Here is a 19,311-nt window from a genome sequence, read left to right as displayed (position 1 = left end):
ATGCAGAAAGACAATGTATGTGTTTGAAAGACAAGAATGTTATTTCTGTATTTACTACATTATCTTTCAATTGTATTTGTCCTGTGTGGATTTAGCCATGGGAAGAACCTAGAGCCTTGAGAAGGCAGAGTACCATGTTGGAGCATTCTAAAAATGTAATTACTTGAGGGGAAAGCAAAAACCAGACCAACCACCAAAGATAACAGAATGTAATTCACTGAATTCAAAATGTGACACTGGAAAAGGGCTTTAAAAAAAATGGTTGTACTTGCCAGGGCTCTAAATCCTCAGAACCTGTGTTTCTATGGGATCGATTTACTGCTCAGCAATGGTGCCTTTTTAAAATTTGAGGTGGAGATAACGTGAGTTTGACACCAGTGATAAATACCAAGTCAACCCAAAACTAGAGCACTAAATGATGAATTGTGGGAGATATTGAAAAGTGTCACATGTTCCCCTATACCAGGGATATGCAATTAGCAGACCTCCAGCTGTTGCAAAACTACACGTCCCATCATGCCTCTGCCTCTGGGTGTCATGCTTGTGGCTGTCAGAGTCTTGCAATGCCTAATGGGACTTGCAGTTCTGCAACAGCTGGAGGTCCGCTAATTGCATATCCCTGACCTATACCTAGAAGTATCTGGTGTTTTCAGAGTTCTGACACTGGACAAGGCAGTAAGAGGGAGCATAGGGATGGTATGTACATCCTGTCTATAGTATCTTCTGTGCAGTGAACCTACTGTTTTATGAGGTTTGGGCAAAAGTTCTCTTCAAATAAGTTATTTATGTGGCTTTAGCAGTATGTTTTCCAACAGCTCTATTGCAGCATCATATGTCCTCAATTACCTTCATTCCAGATTACACTTCTGTATATGTTACTGTATTGGTTTGCTATTCGTTTTTAATGGCATCCCAAAGCAATAAGGCAACACATGTGTTAAGTTGGTAAGTTGCATTAGAAAAAAGGGTCATGCATGTTTAAGCATGTTAGGCTGTGTTGGCTGCCCATTCATTTTGAATAAGATGCCTAAATGCAAAACATTATTGTGCAAAATCACGTTGCTTAATGTGCATGTGTTAACACACCACAAAGGTGTAAATGGCCTTAACAGAAACAAGATTTTACATCTGGAATACAGCTAGAGTAGTGTAAAAGAATAGATTGGGTATTGGGGAAGTTTGTTTAGTGTTTTTTTTAACTAATGCAATAAAATTTGTATTACCAATTCAGATGTTGAGTTTTTAGTTCAGTAATCAATTTTTGCATGTTTTTTGACAGGTTGCTGCTATTTATAAAGATCCAAGCATTGGGAATCTCATTAATATCTTGATTGTAAAGCTTATAGTAATTCACAGTGAACAGGTATGCTATATTAGTACTTGATTGCTTACTTTCTTACAAATAAAGTTCAGACCAGTATGGTTTCAATAAGCATCAGGATCTAACTAAATGTAAGCATTTGTTATCTTCTCAGCATAAACAGATTTTTTTTTTTGTATCGTATGGTGTCTAGATTTTGACAGGGGCCTTGAAGACTAAGCTTTTGTTGCAGCATTGACTATCAACTGTATATATGTTGCTTAGCAACATGCCTTGTCTTTAGAGGATAACTTTATTTTTGGAAAAAGTATAGTAAATCCATATTGCATAGCTTTCCCTTTAACAAAATGTAGCCACTCTTTCCTGCCCCAGATACATAAATACCTGCGCCTGCAGCAATCTTCACAGCATTTGGCTGAAATCTGTGACTACAAATGGCTGTGACTACAAAGTCCCCATAGACCTTTATGGAGCTGTCTCCCAATACAAGAGATGCTCAGGACATGGTCTATAAAAGCCAATGGGGAATAACTGTGCTTAAGCATCCAGTGGCTAAAATATTTTGGCTGGAGGCAGGGAAGAATGCTACAGGCTGCGCTTGTCGGATTCATGTAAGTATGAATCTAGGGCGTGGAAGGGTGGGTTCATTATTTTTAAGGGGAGGCTGTGGAAAACCAGATAATTGTTGTTGTTTCTTTGAAAGTACAGTTATCCTTTAGACACTTGGTGCCTGTACTCTGTATAATAATGTTTCTCGGCATGATGCCAAAGAATACAATAATATACAGTTATGTGCAAAAGTTTTAGGCAGGTGTGAAGAAATGCTAGTAAGAATAGTAAAAATGTTTTCAAATATAGATTTGAATTGTTAATTATTATAAATTTACAAAATGCAAAGTGAGCGAACAGAAGAATCTAAGTCAAATCAATATTTGATGTTACTAACCTTTGGCTTCAAACATGCATCAGTTCTCTTAGGTACACACACTGCTTGTGCACACATTTTGTGAAGGAACTCGACAGGTTGGTTGTTCCAAACGTCTTGAAGAACTAACCACAGATCTTCTGTGGATGTAGGCTGCCTCAAATCATCTGTCTCTTCATGTTTTCCCAGACAAACTTGATGATGTTGAGATCAGGGCTTTGTGGAGCCCGAACCATCACCTCCAGAACTCTTTGTTCTTCTTTATGCTGAAGATAGTTGTTAATGACACTGTATGTATGTTTGGGGTTGTTGTTGTCCTGCAGCAGAATACATTTGGAGCAAATCACACACCTCGCTAGTGGTATGGCATGATTGATAAGTGATGCCTATATTTCTCAGCATTGAGGACACCATTGTTTGGGCAATGTTGAGGAATGTAGATACAGTTGTTGACCAATACAACTTAATGTAGAAGATACACATTATGCTTACTTCCCTTTTACATTGGAATATGTCCAGCAGTGTCATTAGCACAGATCTGGTGGAAACCAGTAGGGCCCATGTACACTCATCTACTGTCTGGAGAAGTCTGGCCAGAAATGATCTTCATGGAAGAATTACAGCCAAAAAGCCATACCTCAAACGTGGAAGCAAATCTAAGTGACTCAACTATGTACAAAAACGTTGGGACTGGGGTGCAGAAGAATGGCAGCAGGTGCTCTAGACTGATGAGTTCAAATTTGAAATATTTGGCTGTAGCAGAAGACAGTTTGTTTGGGAAGGGCTGGAGAGCGGTACAATAATGAGTGTCTGCAGGCAACAGCGAAGCATGGTGGAGGTTCTTTCAAGCTTGGAGCTGCATTTCTGCAAATGGAGTTGAAGATTTGGTCAGGATCAATAGTGTTCTCAATGCTGAGAAATAAAGGCAGATACTTACCCATCATGCTATACCATCAGGGAAATGTGTGACTGGCTCCAAATTTATTCTGCAACAGGAAAACAACCCCAAACATACAGGCAATGTTATTAACCCCTTCAAGCTTTTGGCTCCGGGCCCTTTTAGGGGTTTCAGGTGCTGGGATCTGGGGTGGGGTTTCTGGTCATGTGACTGCCAAGATTGGCTGTTACAGCGATCACATGATTGGAAAGCTCCCGATCGCTAGTATGCACCAGGAACTTTCTGGTAGTCGCCAGCTACCATGCTGAAAGCACAAAGGGAGAGCGCTCTCAGCATGATAAATAGTTTTAACAGGGCCGCTCATATGCAGTGTTAAGGCCTATCCGCCAAGCAGCTACATAAATGCGTGCAGCCAGCGTCAAGGAGTTATTATTATTATAATACAGGATTTATATAGCTCAGGAGAGCTTAAAATCTAATAGGGTGCGGCAGGTGGTACAAAAGCTTGTAACTGTGGGGAATGAGCTGATGGAAGTGGTAAAAGATTAGTTGGAGACGTGATAGGCAGAAGAGATGAGTCTTCAGGGATCGCCTGAAGGTAGCAAGAGTAGGGGATAACCGAACAGGTTGAGGTAGCGAGTTCCAGAGGATGGGATAGGCTCTGGAGAAATACTGGAGACAAGCATAGGATGAGGAGACGAGAGAGCTTGAGAGTAGGAGGTCTTGAGAAGAGTGGAGAGCCAGTGTAGGGATTGGAGGAGTGGGTTGGCAGACACTGAGCGGGTGGTAAGGTGGATACGTCTGGCATCAGCATTCATGATAGGCTGAACAGGGGATAGTCTATGGAGAGGCAGGCCAATGAGAAGGGAGTTGCAATAGTCGAGGCAAGAGATGACAAGGGAGTGAATGAGGAATTTGGTGGTTTAATTTTTTTAAAAGGGGCAAATTTTAGAGATGTTACAGAGGTAAATTCTACAAACTTTTGACAACGATTGTATTTGAGGCTGAAAGTACAAGTCAGAGTCTAGGATTACACCTAGTACCCTGGCGTGAGGGGAGGGAATGATGTTTGCATTGTTGATTGGAAAAGTCATTGAGGGGGGCACGGGCGGGAATATTAATAGCTCAGTTTTAGAGCAATTTAGTTTAAGGAAGTGGTGTGACACCCATGCTGATATGTCAGTTAGTAAGTATGTAAAGCGAGAGGAGATTGAAGGAGTGAGGTGAGGAGTAGACAGATAGGTTTGGGTGTCATCGGCGTATAAGTGACTTTGGAAGCTGTGGGGGGTTATCAAGTGACCAAGGGAAGAGGTGTAGATAGAGAAGAGAAGGGGCCCAAGAACAGAGCCTTGGGGAACCCCCACAGAAAGGGGTAATGGGGAGAGGGGGGACAGAGTTATAGGTAACACTGAAGGAGTGCTGTGATAGGTAGGCAGAGAACCAGGATAGAGCAGAATCTTGGAGGCCAAGAGAATAGATTGAGAAGGAGCGGGTGGTCAACAGTTTCTAAGGTCACAGAGAGGTCAAGTGGTAGGTGTATGGAGTACTGGCTGCTGGTTTTAGCAGTTCGTAAATCATTAGTGAGTTTTAATGAGGCTGTTTCCGTGGAGTGCTGCGAGCGAAAGCCAAGGGTCTAGAAGGTTATTTTCACTGAAGTAGGAGCTAAGACAGTTGTAGACTAATCGTTCAAAAAGTTTAGAGGTAACTGGGAGCAATGAGATGGGTCTTAAGTTCAGGTTGGTGGGATTCAGTGAGGGCTTTTTAAGTATGGGAGTGATCTGCGCATGTTTTAGAGTTGAGGGAAAGGTGCCACTAGAAAGGGAGAGATTGAAGATGTGAGTGAGGGAGCATAGGATAGAAGAAGAGGGTGACCATAGTAGTTGTGAGGGAACAGAATCCAAGGGACAACTGGTTAGGTGGACATCTGAGAAATGTTGTAACCTCTTCAGTAGTAGCCAATTCAAAAAAGGAGAGTGTTGAATGTGCTGTTAGGCAAGGTATGTTGGGTGGGGAAGATGTACTCACAGTGGAAATATCCTCACAAACTGCATCAATCTTGTCTTTGAAGTGATTGCCAATCTCTTGGGCAGTAAGTGAGTTAGTGGGTAGAGGGGGTGGGGGACTAAGCAGAGAGTTAAAGGTTGAGAAGAGCCAACAGGGACTGGATAGCAAGGTATTAATATGAGAGACAAATTAGGCTTGTTTGGCAGCATGGAGGCAAAAAATGTTTTTTAGGAGGTCAGATTTATATAGGGTGAAGTGTCGTAGACAAAGTAGAATAGAGAAAAGAAGGGTTAAAGTGGCGAAGGTTCCTAAAAGTAATTGTTTGCTGCTTGGAGGGATGGGTGGTTGGCAACAAGGATACAGTGAAAGTAATGATGTTGTGATCAGAGAGAGGAAAGGGGGTGTTGGTGAGTTTTCCAGGATTGTAGAGATGGGAGAATACAAGGTCGAGGGTATTACCAATGGAGTGAGTGGAAGTATGTGTCCATTGGATTAGGTCAAAAGATGAGGTTGAAGTTGAGAAGTTGAGCTGTAGTTGGGCTGTTAACATTGACATGAATGTTGAAGTCACCAAGAATGATAGTGGCTATTTCATAGAGAAAGTAGGGTAGCCAGGCAGCAAAGTCATCAAGAAAGCATGATATCGGTCCAGGAGGCCTATAAATTGCTGCAATCCTCAGAGAAACGGGAGAAAACAGATGAATACAGTGCATCTCGAGAGAAGGATAGAGAGGGAGGGATAGAAAGGACTTGGAAGGTGCTTTGTGGGGATAGAAGGAATCCAACTCCACCTCCTTTCTGTCTGTTGGGTCTGGGGGAATGAGTCCAATGGAGGCCACCATGGGAGAGGGCAGAAGCAGAAGCTGATTAAAAATTTTAAAGCCAGGTTTTAGTTATGGCGAGTATGTTAAAGTCATGAGAGATGAAGAGGTCATGCACAGATGTTAGCTTGTTACAGATGAAGCGCGTGTTCCAAAGGACACATGAGATTGGTGACCTGCTTTGAGGAAGCAGAGGGATTCTAAACTTCTAATCCTAAACTTAGCGGATTGCGGTGGTTGCCAGAGGAGGGGTATTGGATATGTGGTTTGCAGTTGGAAAATGACGGACCAGGATTAAGAGAAATGTCACCTGAGACTAGGAGAAGGAAGACCGAGGAAGGCAAGATGGGAGTGGGATGTGCATGAGAGCACGGTGCTTAAGTCAGCATGTGGGTGCAGCAAATGCAGGAGATGATGGGTGCAGTAGTAGGGAGATGGTAGGAGTGAGGGTAATATGTGCATGCTGCAGGGTAGAGAGTAGGGGTAGAGTAAGGATAATTTGATAATCAAAGACACTGATGTGAAAAGGAAGAGAAGAAGGAGCATGTTAGTTGGCAATCTGACTTCATATAAAATAAATGTCAATTGCTGGTTTGCTTGTCGTCTTTCAGAGTGAAGCAGAGTTCTTGTTGTATCTTCATCCAGCTTTAGTTATCCTGCTTTTGTTAAACTGCGGCGGTGAAACTGTGCATCACTCGTGACAGAGCCACTCAGGAAAGAGCCATGGTGTCTGCGCCTTGCCCCTGTCTGTGCCACCCCATAGGCTGCTTTAAATTTATAGGGAGACGGAACAGCCATGCATTTCTCAATTGTTCAGTATGGGGTCTGATTTGAGACACTTTAATATGGGAGAGGAGATGGCCAATACCAGACCACCTAAAGACACAGGCTAGGGTCGTAAAACTAATTAACTCTCTTGATCACTCAAGCCAAATGGTGTTGAGAATCAATCACCAGTAATGTTGCTATTGCAGTGTATTTGTTATAGAGCTAGCATTAAATATAGAAGTTTAAAGATATGGCAGCAGAAGACATTTACCAAAAACGATACAGCAATCTCAGATGGTTCAACAGAGTAGAGTGTAGAGTTAAGAACTATCTTTAGTATAAAGAAGAACAAGGAGTCCTGGAAGTGATGGTTTGGCTCCCGCAGAACATTGATCTCAACATCATCAAGTCTGTCTGGGATTACATGAAGAGACAGCATGATTGGAGGCTTCTGAAAGACCTTTTTAGGCTGGCCTTTATTTGTGGCCAGCCTAAGGCACACCTGTGCAATAATCATGCTGTCTAATCATCATCATGATATGCCACACCTGTGAGGTGGATGGATTATCTTGGCAAAGGAGACGTGCTCACTAGCACAGATTTAGCCCTGGTTCACACTGCTGTGTTTTGAAATGCGATTTGACATGTCAAATTGGCAGCATTTGCCAGCAATGACACCATCCTCATCGGTTTCTGCACAGATGTCTGTAATCACGGCCGAAATCAGGACTGACAAGTGGGAGTGAAATCGTGCGAGTTCATCTGAACTCGCACGGCTTCATTCCCGCAGCCCAGTGTGAACCTGGGCTAAGACAGATTTGTGAACAATATTTGAGACAAATAGGCCCTTTGTGTATGCAGAAAAAGTTGTAGATCCTTGAGTTCAGCTCATGATAAATAAGGGCAAACACATTAGTGCCACGTTTATAATTTTGCTCAGTATATATAGATTTATATATATATATACACACACACAGTATATAGAAATGTAACTTCCATTCGTTCTTCTTTTTTTTTTTAGGATGGACCAGTAATCAGCTTTAATGCAGCTACAACTCTTCACAACTTTTGTGTTTGGCAAAGAACGCAAAATATGCCTGATGATTCTCATCCCTCTCATTATGATACAGCTGTCCTCCTTACAAGGTATAATTTGGCTTTCAATGTCTACAGAAGACAATCAACATGTCAGAAAACAGCTGTTCAGTGTGTATATTTTGTAGATTTTTTTTTGCACAAGGTTGAATTATGCTGATTCCTATGTAGTTCTGTTACTAAAATTCAAGGCTACACAGCAGGGTGCTATTTGTGAGGTGGAAGTGGAACTTCCTCCCTGACCTGGTAGCTCGGTTTAGACCTGGAATTGAATGGCCTGCTTGGGCTGGCAACTTGTGAGGTTGTTCTTTCATGAACCTGCTTGATTTGTGTTGTAAGTACTCTTTGGGTCACCCACTACCTGATATTGACATTTTTTAATGTCATTGCATTCTACTGATTTCTTTTATCCCAGCCTTCTCTTGTTCCTTTTAATACCACCTGCTTATTAGGTCTGATCTCTACTTTAAAGCTGAATTCTAACTTTATTTTCACTTGAACTGAATAGAATGACCAATCCCAGCATAGATCATACCTCTGTGCCATGTTGCTCTGTTGTCTGCAGATCCCCTGAAATTCTGGGTTTAGTTGTGGCCTAGTATCATGTGACACTCTGTATTTCCTGCTGATAGACTCTGTCCTTTCCACAAATGCTTACTGCAGTAGCTAGAGTCTGTAACACCCCCCTTTGTAGTCTTCTATACTCTGGAAATGATGTATTTTCCTTCAGAGCTCTGCTGGTGGATGGGATTGAATACATCCTAATTAATATTCAATCCTGCCCAGTCACACCTACAGGAAGAGTACAAACCTCCCAAGTCTCACCTCACAAATCACAGCATTATTCAAGAAGGAAACACCTTCAGACACAGCCTGGAATCTAGCTGTGCTGCTGCTGGGCATGATGGAATGGATCACAATTAGAATTCAATCCTGCCCAGTTAAATATGCCAACCAGTGTGAACAGGGAGAGTCACACCCTTCAGATCATACCCTCTCAGAGCCTTGCTCTCTATTAAGTGGTTCATTTTCATCTGAAGGAAACACCTTCATAATAACATCCCATAGCCCTTTCTCTGTACTCTTGCAGTAAGCCGTTATTATTTGGCATGAGCAAGACAGGAATGACACAGGAGGAGGTATGACGCATTTACACCTTTCACCACCCACATGAAGGCCTAGAAACCTGGACTGGAACAAGTGGTGGGCGGCTGCCCTGGCTGCAATGATTTACTGGGGGTGCCTTCCCTCTATTGCAAGGTGATTTTGACAAGCGAGTGACTGCTTGGCATGGTATGATCTCCTAAGCTTGCACATCATTTGCAGGGGAGGGGGGCCCAAGGAGGCAAGTTACAAACTAACTGCAGGATTGTGATTAATTTATATGCACAATGCATCTTTTTTTGGGGAAAGGAAAAGTTGCAGTTCTTAAACTACTTCCTCGGATTAACTGTTTAATGATTATTTTGCATAGGATGTTTGCCTGCAGTCCTCTTCCTCATTTATAAATGTTTCCTACTTCCCTAACATAGGCCCCCCTACATAGGCCACAAGTGCCTACACCTTCTGAAAAGTATTTCCCATTACCTGTCTTCTGTCCCCTTTACCAGTTTTACTCTCCTTGTTCCACTTTCCCTCCCCTAGTACCTGGCAATAAATGAGGCCAACTTCTAGGTACAGATGTCCAAGACCACTAAAACTTTGTCCTACAGTATGTTCCCTACATTGTTACAGCCAAGGGCGCAGGAAAGTCCATCTCCCCAAAGAGATAGCTAACACATTTGGGGAATTATATTCTTAGTTATATAACTTTCATTCCCTCGCCCCATCTGTAATATGCCAAACAGTAGTCAACACAATCAAACCTATCTTAACTATTGAAATTGGATTCCTCCCAAGATTGAAGTTTGATTTTCCTATTATAGTGGATTCAATTTAGGCCTAATTTACACTATGTGCAGTGTGAAAACAATTGTTTTCTGTGTGTCCTATTCACACTGCAACACAGCCGGGAGCTGTGCTGCAGCAAGCTGTGATAAAATGCAGACATGCTGCATTTTATCACAGCGCATTGTACAGGATCCCTTGTCACTGCAGAGCAGGCCAGCGCATCCACTGCTGTACAGTGACATGAATGAAGCATTGCTTTTGTGCACAAAGTATGACGTTTCTACAAAAAGAAAAAAGGGAGCTGTGTGATGAGCTGAATTTCTGAATGGCACCCGTATTATTTGACCAACCTACTGTGTTCACAATGTGGGAGAGCAGCCCACATGGCACCAGCTCAGAAAGAAGCAGAGATCACTGAAGTAGCATTATCTACTACAGGGATTTCCAGCTTCTAGTCAGGTATGTCATATACCAATGTGCCTCTGTATGTATAACATGCCAATGCCTCGAATTACGCCAAATCAGGCAAATCACCAGGTCTGGATGGTCTCACAACACAGTGCTACAAATTACTCTTCCTGCATCCTAAGGCCCTGAATGTCCCAAAGACAGTAGGACAAGACCTCCTGTACTTCTTTCCACACCATTTCACTTTTGAACATAGATCTTCAATGGCTCAAAAATGAATTGGTTAATCACCTTATCCTATTTCTAACCAAATGAGTGCATTTTGATCAAGTGGGTTTTAACCCAACTTGTGAGGCCTGTGACAACTACATCAAATAATGACAAGAAGGTGCTTGATAGGGTCAAATATGCCTTCATCACATCTGTCCTGCAACAATTTGTGCTTGAGAAGAATATGTTAAAGTGGATCAATATGGTCTACTCTATCTCCTCGTCTGTGGATCCTTTTTGATTCTTTGATCATATGCAACAGAACAAAACAGGCATGCCCACTCTCCCTTCTCTTGTTAACGCTTACTTTTGAACACATTCTCAGCAAAATGTAGCTCAATGTAATTATTTCAGGTCTCTGGATTGGTGACACTTTCACAAGATCCAGACCCTGCTGTTGGGGGTGGCAGTGGGGGATGTTCTCATGGTTTTACCACTGCAATATGAATGGCAATCCAGCCAAGTTCCTATATCTCATACAAGCTATGTCAGCCAACATCCTCACAAACACAAACTTAACAAAATAAAACAGGTCAACACACTTTTTCACTAAATTTGAGGCTGATGGCCATGGCCTCACTTTAAATGGTCTCTTAAACCTCTCTTTGGGTAAAAGAGATGGCCCAGGCTGAGCTTTGATTTCCCTGGGAAAATTTCAAGTGTCTAATTTTATATAATCTGGCACTGACCTTCCAGTGGTGATTTGACTACCCCCGATGGCACTTTTGGTCTAAATCTGTGGAAAGCATTTGTAACGCTACCCCCACAGGAACCGCTGGTGAATAGGGTTATCTCCCATTCTGCACATGAATTTTACACATTACAGATGCAACACTTCTTATTTTCTTTTCCATCCAGTTCTCACTGTTCATCCTGTATAACATCTTCTCTTTTCCACAACAGCGATATAGGGCCCCTACCTGCAATACTGGGAAGATGGCTTAAAACAATCTTTCAATACAGAACAGCGTCAGAAAATGCTTTGTTTCTCCATTAAATTCTATATTTGCTCAAATATCAGAAGACTAACTACAAAATATTAACATAGTAGCACAGGACCCCTACTGTCCTTCACAAATGTTACACTGGTATAACACTCTGCTGTTGGACATGTGATCTGAAAAAGGGGACTATTCTCCAAATGTTTTGGTTTTGTTTAAAATTGCCATCTTTTTGGAGAATAGTCAAGACTATTCCTTACTCCTGAAGGCCTATCTTTTTTTTTTCTTTTACATAACTCTTGCATCCCTGTAAGAAAATTGGTCCTCTGCCACCTCTTTAACACAGCAAGATCCTGCATCCCATTAAAGTGGAGGAATCCTTTACTTCACTCAGGGTAAACACAAAATATATATAAAAATGTGGTTTAATTGAGTTGACTTCTTCTAAGATGAGAGGAAGGCCCTTATAGGTTCCCTACCTAATCCCCTTGTCTTCTGTCTCTCCTCTTCCTTTTTTCTCAACTTCCTCTAGTCTTTTACTCATTCGTCCCTTTCTCCCTGCTTACTTGCTTTATTTTTACCTCCGTTCCCTGTTTTTTTCACTCTCCACTCCACCTACTAGACCGGTGGACCCACACATCTGTGTTCCTTTCACTTCCTACTTGTCATTGGAGGACGTCCTAATTTTTACTAACGTTTACTGAAAGACATATCTTGATTCCTACTACTCCTAGAAGACAGCCCAAACTACTACTTTTCTTATAGTGGACTGTAACTTATAATGCACTGAATTTACATTTTAAAATTACTAAGTATAATTACTTGATGGGATTTACCATATTTTAGTTGTGGCCTTGTGTTCGTAAACTGTCATAAGGGACTCTTTTTGATAAATAAAGAGTTATCAAAAAAAATATGTAAAATGTTATAAGACCGATTGCTGCTGCAGGTTTTTTTCTTCTAAATCTCCTCAACTAATTATTATTGTGTTAGAACTAAACCCTAACTGGATGACCTTTATAATGTCAAGCACTGTGTCTCATGAAAACGTTTTATTACATTTTTTTTAACCCCTTCCATACAGGGCATTTTCACACCCTTCCTGCCCAGACCAATTTTTAGTTTTCAGCGCTGTTGCACTTTGAATAACAATTGCGCGGTCATGCAACACTGTACCAAAATTAAATCTTTATGTTTTTTCCCCCCCACAAATAGAGCTTTCGTTTGGTGGTATTTGATTATCTCTGCGGTTTTTATTTTTTGCGCTATAAACAAAAGAAGAGCGACAATTTAAAAAAAATATATATTTTTTTTTTCCACAGTTTAGTCCGATACGTATTCTTCTACATATTTTTGGTAAAAAAAATAATCGTTTATTGATTGGTTTGCGCAAAAGTTCTAGTGTCTACAAAATAGGTGATAGATTTATGGCATTTTTATTTTATTAATTTTTTTACTAGAAATGGCGGCGATCTGCGATTTTTTTATTGTGACCGTGACATTGCGGCTGACACATCAGACACTTTTGACACATTTTTGGGACCATTCACATTTATGCAGCGATTAGTGCTATAAATATGCACAGATTACTGTGTGAATGTGACTGGCAGGGAGGGGGTTAACGCTAGGGGGCGCTGAAGGGGTTAAAATGTTCCCTAAAGTGTGTTCTAACTGTAGGGGGGGAGACCGATGTGTGTTCCTCTGTACTGGGAACACAGCATTGGTCTTCTCACCTCTGATAGGAGGTGGATCTGTGTGTTTACACACACAGATCCACACTCCTGCCATGATCACCGGCAATCGCGGGTGCCCGGCGGCAATCGCGGCCGTCAGGCACGCGCGGCGGGTCACGAGCGGTGCCGTGGGTGCACGCCCCCTAGATCGCCGGAAACAAAGGACGTCATGTGACGTCCACCCGGATCGAGGGAGGGTTCCTGCCGGCGTCATTTTACAATGGCCCGGTAGAGAAGGGGTTAAAAGCAGTGTTGAACCAAAAACCAAAAATGTAATATATTGCTTATCAATCATTACATGTGACATCCACATTTGTTTTATTTTTTTGTCTTTTTTCCCTCTGTTGTCACCTGGTGATCTGGCCAGTAACACACCTCCTGTATTAGCCCCCCCCCCCCACTTTCAATGAAGGAGTACAGCAGTATTGTCAGCATGGGGGGAGCGGCATGTTAGATTAACTTGTACATTTAGATACACTAGCAAATTTAACCTGAACTCAACCTAACACTTTATTAGCAGTTACAACAAACAAAGTTGTTTTTCCTTTTTGGGATAAAGGTTTTACATAAATAAAAGCTGATCATTGTAAGCACCCCTGTCAGTACTAAATGGTTAGTCTCAACCCTGTATCCTTCTACATCTGCAGAACAGCTTGTTCTTTTGAAAAACAATATACATACTGGCCAAATCACCAGGCTAAAATAAAAGAAAGAAAGCCTAGAAAATAAAATTAAAGCAATGTAATAAATGTTTGCTTTTGGGTTCAATACCGCTTTAATCTTTAATCTCAGTGTTGCTTCTTCAGCCCCTTTCAGCAAATTTCTATCTGCAGGCACCTACTTCAATGTCAGCCACATATCATTGCTCTGGACCAACTTCCTGAGACTGTATTAAAGCCTCTTGGATGTGTGACATGATAGTCCTGGAGGCAGTGTGTGGTTGTGGCCTAGAGATATGTCATCCTCACCTAGGTGAGAAATTAGGAAGTGGGAGCAAGTATGCTGATAAAGGTACTTGCTTTCCCCAAAAAATGAACATGGAAAAGTAACAGGTTGGGGGGAGGGGGTTAGAATTATGCCAAGTGTTTATTCTGAGTGAAAGCCCCCTTTAGCACCAGAATGTTGATGGGCACGCCTATTGACTCGTACACACAACTAGTTTTCCCGTCGGGAAAACTGCTATGACAGCTTTTGGCCGGGAAACCTGTCCGGGAACCCCGGCGGGAAAAATGAGAACATGTTTTTTTTTTTTTTTCCGGCAGTCTTTTTCCCAGCAGTTTTCCTATGGGAAACACTGTGGTGGAGCATACGCACAGCCAGGTTTCTCTCAAGGCAGTTTTCCTGCCAGGAAAACTGGCCGTGTGTAGGGGGAAAAAAGCTGCCGAGCAGGTTCTCGGCTTTCCCCTTGGGTTTCCCGGCGGGAAACCCGTACATGTGTACGAGGCGTTTGTCATCAATTACAATGCAGGACCAGCAATGGTTGATGGCCCTGTATTGTACACAATGTGCTGGTGAAATGGGTGTTTACAAGGCCAATTGGAGACTGGCAAAAACAGAAGATTTAGGGGACTTGTCATTACAACTGGATCCAGTGGGGAAAAAGATCATGGGACCCTTGATTAAAGTTACTAATGCTTACTTTGTAAACTATGTTATATCATCCCCTAGAAAAAAAAAAGTGCTTTAGCCCAGGTTCACACTGGGTACGATTTGCTTTGATTTGAGATGCGATTTCACATGTGAAATCGCATCTCAAATCGGCCACATTTGCCAGCAATGACATTGTCCTAATCGGTGCGAGGCCGCATCTGCGGCGCTGCACCGATTTCAAAAAGTAGTTCCTGTACTACTTTTTGCGATTTCGGACCGCGATTTACATTGACATCTGTGCAGAAACCTGCACAGATGTCTCTTAAATCGCGGCTGAAATCGGGACTGCCAGCGGGAGTGAAGCCGTGCGAGTTCAGCTGAACTCGCACGGCTTCACTCCCGCAGCCCAGTGTGAACCAGGGCTCAAATCCACTCAGCTTGGAAGGGGAAAAATAATAAAAGTGTTTTGCTTTTCTTTTTTTTTTTTATCAAACCACACTTTTGTACTAAATTGAAAAACAGGTATTGGTAGTAAACCCGAAGCTGTATTTTTACAAAGCAGTAGCAGAATCATGTCTCTTTAAAAAATATGTTTTGTCTTTGTACGACTGTCTTCCTCAGATAAAGGCAAATGCCTCATCACTTGATATACTACAGATAAGTTAAAATGATTTAGTTTTCTTCAAATTAATAATTTACAGTCTAAATAATGTATTTTATCTTTTCTAGTGGGGATTTATATTTTTAAAGTAAACTCATAATAAAGTTGTACAGAGTTAAATAAAACTTAGTATGTACAGCAGGTAACATACAGTAAGATAACAAATAAAAGGCCCCTGTTCCCACCTATAACAGAAAGGAACACATGGAAGGGCAAACGCATGAAAGACAAAACCACAGAAAATTCCAAGCTCAACTTACTAACCAGTCTGCTAACCAACCAAATTAACCTGCCCAACAGTCTACGTTAAAAACAGGGGTTTAGTTAGCGCACATTTACAAGCGCATGCCCAGCCCTCCGTAAAGGCACAGGGGGCACACTGGACACCCAGAACACAGCACAATGGCAAACAAGTTGTCCAGCCTGTCCCCTGACCAAATTTACACCAGTAACAAAGAAAAAGCCCCTGCCCCCACTTATAAGTGGCCTTCACAGCAGAGAGCACATGGATGGGCAATTGCATGAAAGACATTAGAATGAATGTGATCCCGCTGTTGATACACTCATAAATTTAGTAGTGGTAGGACTGCAAGCAACACCCAGGGTACCTTGCTGAGGCCTTGTAGCTTACACATGTGTTCATAAATGCGTGCTAACTAAACCCCTGTTTTTAACATAGACTGTTGGACAGGTTAATTTGGTTGGTCAGCAGACTGGTTGGTTAGTTGAGCTTGGAATTTTCTCTGATTTTTTCTATTAAAGTGGAGTTCCACCCATAAATATAACATTACATCAGTAGTTTTTAAAAAATGTCATTAGTCCTTTTTTTTTTAGATGCCTTCAAAGTGTTGTTGCTAGGCAGAATAGTTAATCTTCCCTCTTCCTGCACCTAGGTGCTTAAGCTTCCTAACCTACACCGTACAGACTCCTGGGAATGTAGTGGGTGTAACTTTCCAGGAGTCTGTGCACTCCCCAGTCTCGAAGAATCATGTGACTTAGGTTTCAGATCAGGTTTCAGCTGTACTGTCCATTACACTGCTTGTGCAGCACTGAGCATGTGCGAGATCTGCAAGGCTGAAATCCAGGAAGTCTTACAGTCTGGCTTCATGATGCCCACACTTAAGATGGCCCCAGTCAATTTCTATTTTATAAAGTGTCTAAATGCTGTAACAACCTAACAAAACGGACCTTAGTTTACAGACTAACTTTACTAGAATACATTAAGCTTGTGTATTACAGGGGTATTTATATTTAAAAAGTGAAATTGTGGCCGGAACTCCGCTTTAAACATACTGTAGGGTGCCTGTTACTAATTCGACTGTGTCACTTGGCCCTAGAAATTTTGCTGGAGCCTTATAAGAAAATAAAAAAAACACATGCATACTCTCTCAACTTTCCCCAATCAGTACTCACTGACTAAGGAACCTATCACTATACTCAAGCGCAAAGTCAGTATTTTGATAACATTATAAAGGGTTTTAGTGGGGGACTGGGAGATCAAGTAGTGCTAGCAGAGCAGAACAGGTTCCTCATGGTCTTGGCCAAAGTTAGCCTTGTGTAATCTTACTGCATACTAATCATTTTGTCTTCATTTCTAAACCTAGAATTGCTGGCAATGTGCATTTTAACTGATTGACTAACACATTGACTACATTTTTGTAACTATTGTTTGCCTGCCCTATGTTAAAAGTGAGCCCCACTGCTATCAGTTAAGTCCAAAAATTCCATTCTGGGCTTGTTCACACTACACGAGCACCACAGGCGTTGGTACATTAAAGTCATTGTAAAGGCAGAATGTTTTTTCTGTTAATGCATTCTTTTTTTAATGAATTCAGCCCCCCAAGCACCCCTAATACTTACCTGAGCCCCCTCTCAAACCAGCAATGTCCACGAGTGCCTTGGTCATCTGGGACTCTCCCTCCTGATTGACTGAGACACAGCAGTGGTGCCATTGGCTCCCGCTGCTGTCAATCAAAGTAAATTAGCCAATAAGGAGAGAGAGGGGGTGGGGCAGAACCAGGGCTCCGTGTCTGAATGGATACACTAAGCAGTGGCTCCGGTGCCCCCTAGCAAGCTGCTTGCTGTGGGGGCACTCAACAGAAAGGAGGGGCCAGGGGCATTGAAGAGGGATCCGTGAAGTGGAGGATCTGGGCTGCTTTGTGCAAAACCAATGTGATATGAAAAACAAACGTGTCCACCGCCCTAATCTATAGCTGGCCATCGCAGTAAGCAGCATTGAAAGGCTGAAACAGATAACAACAAAAGCCTGGGGAATGCCCAGGAAAAACCCAAGCCTACTTACCAACCAGCTCGAGAGAACAACCAATTAACCTGTCTAACAGTATGCGTTAAAAACAGGGCTTTTGTCTGCATGCATTTGCAAACGCATGCGTGAGCCACAAAGCCACGTCACGGCGTCTTGGAATCTGTGGTCCTAACGCATACTGTTAGACAGGTTAATTGGTTGTCTGCGAGCTGGTTGGTAAGTAGGCTTGGGTTTTTCCTGGGCATTCCCCAGGCTTTTGTTGTTTTGTGCAAAACCACTTTAGGAAAAAAAAACAAGACTTTACAATAACTTTAACCTCTTTGTACCTGGGCCATTTCTGACACTTTTCTCCTACATGTAACAACTTTTATTTGGTAGAAAATTAGGTAGAACCCCCAAACGTTATATATTTTTTTTAGCAGAGACCCTATAGAATAAAATGCTGGGTGTTGCAATTTTTATGTCACACAGTATTTGCGCAGCGGTTTTTCAAACGCAATTTTTTGGGTACATTTTTTTTTTTCATGAATTAAAAAAAAAATTTAAGTTAGCCCAATTTTTTTGTATAATGTGAAAGATGATGTTACACTGATTAAATAGATACCTAACACGTCACGTTTTTAAATTGTGTCTGCCCGTGGAATGGCGGCAAACTACGGTGCTTAAAATTCTCCATAGGCAATGTTTCATACGCCTTTACAGGTTACCAGTTTAGAGTTGCACAGGAGGTCTGGTACTAGAATTATTGTTCTTGCTCTGACGTTTGTGACAATACCTCACATATGTGGTGCAATTACCGTTTACATATGCCTGCGTGAGTAACACATGCATTCGCATTTGCGCTTAAGCATGGTGGAATGGGGGTGCTTTAAAAACATTGTTTTTGTAATTATTTATTTACTGTATATACTCGAGTATAAGCCAACCCAAATATAAGCCAAGGCACCAAATTTTACCACAAAAAACTGGGAAAACGTATTGACTTGAGTATAAGCCTAGGGTGTCCATCTGCATCTCTCACTGTGCCTCACTTTGCCTCGCTGTGTCCATGTGCATGTCTCACTGTGCGCATGCCTCACTGTGCCCATGCCTCACTATGCGCATGCCTCACTGTGCCCATGCCTCACTGTGCTGTTGCCTCACTGTGTCCATGCCTCACTGTGCCCTTGCCTCACTGTGCCCATGACTAGACTTTTAACATGGGAGTATGTAGAAGAGGGGCCCGGCTTTGAAAAATTGGTGCTCCACGGCTGTAGGTCCCCCAGACAGCACACTTGTAGAGGGGAACTGGGGCTACATGTGTGCCAAGTTTGGGGTCCAGGGGACCTAAGGCCGGCCGGTACCGGGTCTCCAAAGTCCGGGAGATCAGGCGCAAAAAGGTGACCCGAGTCGAGGGGGGCATTTCTAGCACAAAAAAATGTGCTGAAAAACTCAGCTTATACTTGAGGTATATATGGTATTTTATACAAAATTAGTTTTTTACACTTTTTTTGTACTAACTTTACAGTCATCACAAGGGATGAACAACATCCCTTATGACAGCATGGTCCATGACAAGTCCTCTTTATGGACAGGTTTGGGGTCTATTAGACCCCAAATCTCTCCTCTGGCCCCCCATGCAGCCGATAAGACACAGATCAGTCTGATCGGCTGCTTCCCTGGCCGCTGGTGGCCAAGTAAACAAAGGGGCAGAACCGAAAGTGACAAACTACTCATCGCT

General features: G+C 42.2%; 1 protein-coding gene across 2 annotated transcripts in view; it reads left to right on the top strand.

Annotated features, from left to right (window-relative positions):
* The window catches only part of ADAMTS20 (ADAM metallopeptidase with thrombospondin type 1 motif 20), a 246,153-nt gene that overhangs the window by 94,414 nt on the left and 132,428 nt on the right, over positions 1-19,311 (top strand). For both annotated transcript variants that reach the window (XM_040343882.1, XM_040343881.1), the window contains 2 exons: positions 1,280-1,363; positions 7,759-7,883. In XM_040343882.1, the coding sequence (XP_040199816.1) occupies positions 1,280-1,363; positions 7,759-7,883 (209 nt within the window). The remainder of the gene's footprint in view (positions 1-1,279; positions 1,364-7,758; positions 7,884-19,311) is intronic.

The sequence above is a fragment of the Rana temporaria genome, chromosome 3, assembly GCF_905171775.1.
Source record: "Rana temporaria chromosome 3, aRanTem1.1, whole genome shotgun sequence".
Classification (NCBI taxonomy): Eukaryota; Metazoa; Chordata; class Amphibia; order Anura; family Ranidae; genus Rana; species Rana temporaria.
Note: the sequence above shows the minus strand (reverse complement) of the source record. Positions and strands in the feature narration are given on the sequence as shown.